The sequence below is a fragment of the Mesitornis unicolor genome, unplaced genomic scaffold (genome assembly GCF_000695765.1).
Source record: "Mesitornis unicolor isolate BGI_N332 unplaced genomic scaffold, ASM69576v1 scaffold48372, whole genome shotgun sequence".
NCBI lineage: Eukaryota > Metazoa > Chordata > Aves > Mesitornithiformes > Mesitornithidae > Mesitornis > Mesitornis unicolor.
In genome coordinates this window covers 53,419-60,918 of record NW_010170831.1, presented here as the reverse complement: position 1 = coordinate 60,918, position 7,500 = coordinate 53,419, and the positions used below count along the sequence as shown (strand labels likewise).

General features: G+C 41.9%; 1 protein-coding gene across 1 annotated transcript; it reads right to left on the bottom strand.

Moving 5' to 3' along the window:
* Positions 1-268: 268 nt before the first annotated feature.
* Positions 269-976, bottom strand: SMCO3 (single-pass membrane protein with coiled-coil domains 3). Its single transcript, XM_010179815.1, has one exon. The coding sequence runs from the start codon at positions 974-976 to the stop codon at positions 269-271; it is 708 nt and encodes a 235-aa protein (XP_010178117.1).
* Between the last annotated feature and the right edge of the window lie 6,524 nt (positions 977-7,500).

Below are 7,500 nucleotides of genomic sequence, written 5' to 3'. Positions count from 1 at the left end.
TCCATCAGTGAATATTATTGTTGCTAGTCCACATTACAGTCCAAGGTTATCTACAACACAAACAGCTGAAGCAAAGGTGCAAAGTATTTGAAGCGTTGCCTCCCAGAGGCACCTATAGGTCAGTTATCTGTTCATATAATTCGGTGCCAGTTCCCTGATTTGTCACATCTCTTGCTCTGCTGTCACAAATAAGAAAAAAAGCCATCAGTAGTTCATTTACCATAATGAATCAGAAAGATTTCTGCAGGCATAGCTGCTGCAGTGGCTGTCACAGCAGGAGAGAGAACTCAGTCTTCATTCCCTGAACCTGCTGTCTCACCAAGGAAGTCACTTCACGTATGGCACGCTGGTACTTTTCTGAGGCTGCCTTAAACTCAGCCAGGTGCTTCTCGTAGCTCCTCACAGCTGCCAGAAGCTGATTCCTCTCCACAGCTCCTAGGATGGCATGGAGGATCATTTCAATGCCAAGCCCAAGAATGGTGATGCTGATTCCCCCAAGAACAGATGCCCCAATCTGTGCAAGGAGGCTGACAAGCTTGCTCACAGTGAGAGTTATAACATTGGAGCTAAGTAGTTTGATGGCTACCATCGCAGCTGTTGAAGTCGCTTCACCAAGAACAATGGAAAAAACTTTATGGGCTATTGCAATTTTCTCCAACTCGGGCTCTTTGATGTCATACAGCTTCTGGTACAGCACAGGCTCGAGCTTTTCCTTCATGTCACTATCAATCTTCTGTACCTGATGCTGAATCTCACTCATTGCTTGAATGATAATATCACAATTTTCCTTGACAGTGCTGCTCTCTCTCATGTGAATGTGGGTAATGGTACAACCCAGGTGTTCATTCAGCACTCCAGCCAGCTCATTTGTTGCACGGAAATTTGTGGCCATGCAGTCGAGCAATTCTTGGTGCAAGTGGATCAGTTCTTGCCGTCTCTTGGGGTTATCTGGGTAAAGGAGGTCACTCAGCGCCATTCTTCAGAATTAGGCTACTTCAAGAGAGAAAAGAAATCTCTTACTGTATTCAACACCCATAACTCTAACCCTTAAAGAGCAGAGAAATGTCTTGTGTCTCTGCCTCACTGATTCTTTTTATACTCAGCAAGTCAAATCCCAAGGCATAGATTAAAAATATAGAGATCTTAATTATTTTGGGGGATTTTTAGCCAAATGATTGGAAAATGTCTTATGAGAAGTTGGACATACTCAGAGCAACAAAATTAGCTAACAAATTTGTGATTGGGAGATTGGTAAAATGAACATGGGTCATTCTTCACCTTGGAAACTGAAGACTGTAGAAGCTGAACTAGTTCATTAAAAACCAGAACAATCTCATCTAATCAGAAAAATCTAAAATAAGATGTGGAAATTACAGGCGAGTTCTAGACACACTTTTGTATTAGCCTATTTTTTTTCAGTTAGTGGCATCTGATTTTTAAATAACAATGATAACTGGTGGAGTGGGCATAGTCTGTATACCATAGGAGTGTTTTATGCCAGTGTAGCTTATTTCTCCTTGCATTCAAGAGAAAATTTACTATATAAGTAATATACTGTGCTTATACTAATAAACTCACACTTGGGAATCCATAGAGAATAGTAAAATTATCTAAAATAAACCTGTCCTAACCTATATCACCATGCACATCTCCCACTGTTTTTTCTTCCTTCATATTTAGCCCCTGCTCCCTCACTGTTTCTTCACATCCCTAATGCTGTGATTCCCTGTTGGTTTTTTCCCCCCGTGAAATCAAACAGCTGCAGACAGCCCCGTGATCTCCAGTGTGCTGTGTAAGCACCGTGAGGTGCACCTACACCACCAGGTCGTCTGTGATGGCAGACTGCCTTGGAGCAGCACAGACCAGCTTGCAAGGAGGGCCTTGCTTGCACAGCCACACTATCTCCAGACCCAGGGAGACCTGTGTGGAGCTGACACCAGTGGGTGCTCACCAAGCTCCTAGAACATGACTGAGCAGAATCTGACCCTCCGTTATCACTGTACAAACCAGAGCACAAAATTTAACTTCTTTGATTGCTGCAGTCTCCTTTGCCCCAAACACTTGTATCTAATCCTTACGGTCTCCATTCTTCTCTGAGTCATCACTGGTTTGCCACCAAAAGGGCATATTTAATACACTTTTCTTCATCACCTGCATGTCATAGTGACTGAATTACCAGTGATCATGGAGTTACTACTCATCACTAAGCTTCTCTAATCAGCTCTGTGCCACTTCCTTTTAACCCATCGCCAGCTGCAAAGTACTTTAGCATGATTTTGACGTAAGTGCATGTGTCTTACTTTGCAACAGGGGTAAAGCTGTGAATGAGTAGGGTGACTAGGTTCTTTGTTGGTACTTTTGCATTCTCTCAGCCCTGCTATTGCAAATCTGGACCACTTTTATGCGGTGCTTTTCATTTTCCCAAGATAAATCTTTTTTTGCTGTCAGTGCCTACGTATCACAGGTACAGCTACAGATAGTTATGTGTAAGAGACTAGCTAGATTTTTCTTCATAAATGATAGCTTTGTGTCATGTTGGTCCTTTGTAGTTCTTGCATTATCTGCTAACTGCAAATCATCTGATACTGACCCAGCTATATTTTACTAATCACAGCCTCCCCCACAAGATCACTGTAGAAAAACAGAATTATTTTAAAAGACCCCTAGCCAACTTTTAGTCTCAGTGTTGAAATACAAACCAGTCTGAAGAGAATTTCTTCCACAATATTTTGCACGGTACTATACATTTCTTCCAGCCACTTACCTTGTAGCTCTGTCAAGAGAATAAACTCTTTAACACATCTTTCTTTTTCTTCAAGCTGGAGGGAACAAAGTATATATACAGTAAAGTTCTGTGATTTTCAAGAAACATAAAGCCATGTCAATGCAAGGTATGATTTCATATCCGTCCTGCCTCAAGGATGTTGCTGGCTTGCTCTCTGACTCAGTGTGATATTAGATCCTTTCCATTCCAGTGATGTTTTGTTGAAAGGTCTTTTGTTTTTCCTTATTTGTAGAAACTGAGAAGACAAAATTTTCCAAGAGGAATAGGACTTCCACACACGTTTTACGCACGAGACAGGTGTGGAGGAGACTTTTAGCATCTATTCTTCATGCATTATTATTTCAGCTTCCTACAACTGCTCTAGATTTTGTCTCTTAATGCTAAAATTACCTCTTACTCTTCACATTAACACTTTGGCTAGTTTTTACAATCACTTTCTAGAGTTAGGCAGAACACATATCTTTCTTTCTTTCTGACTATTTCTCCAGCTCCAGGAAGATTTTCTCCAGAAGCTTTTCTGATTAAAGATTTAGACTGCCTACCTGATTTCATCTGAGTGCTCCTGCAATCAGCTGAAATGTGTATGGGACAGCAACTAAATCCTCTTTCCCCTGTGTTCCTCTGGTGGTTTCCAGCAGCATGTGATGAGTTAGGGATCCAGAGGCTGGGCTTCAGCTGGGTCCTGTGGCCTGCCTGCTTATCATTAATTCTATTGTGTGATGTTTACCCAGATTCACCTCATTTTCTTCCTCCTTTCCCCTTCCTTCCAATTTTAACAAATTTCAGTTTATTTCATGCTAGTTTCCAATTCTTGTACCGTCACAGGTGCCTGCAGCTGTGGCTGAAAGGATTGGTATTACTTGCTGCTCTCAGAACATAAAACATGTAGGACAGCACTTTTCATTCATACAGACAGAGGATTAGGTTTTGTGCTGGGATTTAGGAATATCTATTGTTTATAAGTATAAACATTAAAAGCTAATACTCGCAGCTGTTCCTTGAAATAATGAAGTGTTGCCATGACTGGCTTTGTACACCTGTGAATTATGGAAGAAAAGTTGAACAGTCAAACACAAATAGAAAAATAGATACCACAGACAATGAAAACAGGCTTTGTCTGTCCCAGAAAGACAAGCTTGTACTTCTGCCTTCATCCAAGCTAGACATCTTTCATGCTTTCATCCTTAGAAAGATGGACCTCCTGCTCATTAGGCTCTGGTTGTGAATGCTGCTTCCTCAGTAGAGAATGAAAGTTTCATTTCTTAGATGAAAGTAAAGATCAAGCATAAAATGTGTACTTTGCAATTGCCAGCTTGTTTTCCCCTGAAATCTGAGTTACTGTATTCAACCCAGAGCCAGAGTACCAAACTCCCCTTGTTTTCAGAGCTGTAGGCATGAGAAGATAAGCTGAGAGAGAACACTAAGAATTTAAATATTACATTTCTGCAATCGTCAATTAGTTGTGACTCCTCTTGTTAACTGAGAATGCCATGTAGTCCAAAAATATTTCTTCAAGTATTGGACTGAATTTAATTGTTCAGGCTGGCAACTGCCTCTCTGTCACATTCTGAAGGCTGGAAACTGACTTCAGGTTTTCAAGGTTTGCAGTGGATGCAAATTCTTCTCTTCTAGAGTCTTTATCATTTGGAACATAACAGAAAAATTACTTAAACAATAAACAAGCAGTTTTGTTCCTGCTTTACTCCAGGTCTTTAGGAAAGATTAATAGTGATTGTTTCAGACCTATTAAGTTTGAGGAAAGGACTTCATCTGGAGTGCCTGTCACCCTTCCTTGTTGCAATTTGCCCAGTCCTCTCCTCTGATGCCGTGAAAGTGCAAGAAGTGGTGTGAAACCCCAGAGCCAGCTCTGACTGAGCAGCATTGGAGGCTAAAATCATTTTGCCATTTCACAATTTCAGACCACTTTTGCCATGGAAAGGGAAAGGAGGAAGAGGCAGAGGGTTGAGCTGAGCACTGAGAGAAAAGTCTTTAAAAGTATGAAGTGGGATGGGAAGGTGTTACTCCTTGGACACATCTAACTGCACATCTAACCACAGCAATTGCTGATGAAACATGTCCACTGCAACCAGTCTGGCTTCCCAGGGCTCTGGTTCAAGCAAAGGCAACATCAGGAGCAGTCCCTCAGCTGTGTGCTGTCCCAGGCCTGTACCTGCAGTTGGCCTTGGGAAAACTATTAGGTGTAAGCAGAAGGACATAACTTCCTTAGTAGTCAAAATGCTAGCAAAATGTGAGCCTAAGCAAGAACTTGTGCTTCCACCTATCAAGGGATGCTTGCGACATCCAGCCATTGTATGAACTGACAGATATGGGCCATTCCACAGGAAACTGTAGCCTAACAAAACATTGCATTACTCAGTCTTCAGTTGCTTTCTTTTGAATGTAGATGTCTGATGCATTTGACCTTGCTGCGCCTATTCCCCCCTCCCCAGAATATGAGTTTAATTTTGTGTAGACCCACCGGTATATACAAACTGAAGGATTATAGTTCCAAGAATTAGGTAATGTAGATTGTTTGCTAGGACTCCTTTAAATTTAGCAATAAACACCAAAAGGTAAAAATAATTAACTTACAGTATTTCTATTGCTTTTCAGATTGCATGCTGAAGGTCGGAGTCATACTTTCTGCAGCCGTAAGAGGAACGATACTTGCAGCTGTTTACACCATATTTTGCTGGCTTGTTTGGTAAGACCCCTGCAAAGTCTGACAAGGGGCTTTTTCTGTGTTTTCTTCTAACTATAATGTCTTGGGGGAGGGTGGGTCAGGTGAGTTGATAATTTGTAATAGTGGTTTCAGAAATGTAATATTCTAGCTGAAAATATCTCCAGTTTTATTCCCCTGTGTCTTCTGGATTTCCTCTGTTTGCTTTTCAGAGTCAGACCCCACTCCAAAAATGTTAGCCCGCCTTGGATTTAAGAGTGATAAAGAAAGGCTGCTCATGGCCTGCCAGAATCTGTATGACTTAGTGTACATCTTTGTCTCTTCAACGAACACAATGTTCCGACTCCTCAATGCGCATCTTGGCACCAACTTCCCCACCATGTCAGTAAAAGAAAACTTCAGCATTAAAGATAATCTGCAGCTCATCATCAGTGCTTTGAAACAGATGAAAGCCACCGTGGAAACAGAAGACAAAGATGTAGAGGAAAGCATCAGCGACAGTTTGTATGCTAAGATTTCTGGTCAGATCACTTCCCTGCAGGACAAGATTGCTGCACTAAAGGAACTTTATGAGAATTACAAGGGGATTGTAGGAAGCATCATGGGTGTACTCATTGCAGTGATGTTGAAACATGACAATTTCCCTGATGCAGTAGAGTCTGCTGTTCATCAGTTGCTGACTTCACCTGCCTTATCTCTCCAAGTATCAGAACTTCTCATGGACTATGGTGATATTGTGAATATGCTGCATCAAAATGGGACACCAAGTACCACAGAAGGCAGCTCCTCCTCAGGTGAATCATCACAACAGCTCAGGCTTCGTTCTGTATCCTCCTCCTCTTCATTTATTACTTTCCTACGGGCTATCCTTCAAGGACACAGATGCATAAAGAAAGGCCTGAAAATAGCAGCTGACTGCTTAGAGGAGGCTTTCAGGGTGCTGAAGCCACCTTGCGAAGGATTCCAAACCTTTGTTAAAATGGCTGAAGCCAGCTTCCCAGTGATAACAAATACGCAGAAAGAGAAATAAATGTGCTGATGTGTCAGAAATCAATCTTAATTCCTGTTATTCTCACAGAGGAAATAGTTTAAGCATGTTTTAACACATATACAAGAGGTGTCTGCAGCAGCTGCTTCTAATCTTTTCATTCATTTCTGAAATCTGAGCTTAGTATCTCTGTACATTTAGGGTTCAAAATCAAGTTCTGACAACTTATTATTTGGAATCACTGGTCAACCAAGAGCTTTTGACTAACCAGCTATGTGGCAGCTTGTGCAGCCCTCTTATATTCACATCTCTTTTGGATAACTAACTTGTCTAGCTAGCATCAGTGGGGGTGAGGGACCAGCGGTGAAGAAACAAACAAGGCACGTTGGAAAGGGAAATTGCAGGCAGAAAATGTTTCTTAGCATTTCCACACTGTTATTTTTTGGAGATGGGAGAATTTCACAGCTGTTGCGGCTTGGATGTCTAAGGCTCCAGAAATGCTAAATGTACGGATAAAAGTGAGAGGGGTCTATAGCTAAATCAGAAGTTCCAGTTGCAATTTGTGATGCTGATTCAACCTCCACCATTAGCCATTGTAGACCAGCAAAGTAGAAAGGCAGGTAAATAAATTTCAGTCACATCCACCACCCATGAAGACAGCAGTGGGCTTTTTGGGTTCAGCATGAAATGGCCAGCGTGTATTCATCAGCCACCAGAGGACTGTTATGAGCACAAGATCTGCCTGAGTTTTTCAGAAGAAATGCTAAAGTTGAACATGAAATCTGGAGACAGGCATGACAGGTCTTATGATCCTCTGCTGCTATCTTCATGTCTCAAGGCAGCTTTATGCTTCTGTCCCACATGTGTGAGATGCAGACAGTCACCTTGAGAAGAGAGCTATGACTTTGGTGCATGGGGTCATGCAGCGGGGAAACACCGCTATGCAGCAGCCACAAACTTTGCTGTCCCCTGGGACCCTGCACTCAAAGGAAATAGGCAAAGCTGCACAGTAACTCACTCAATGGTAGCACCATGGTACCTTTCGCA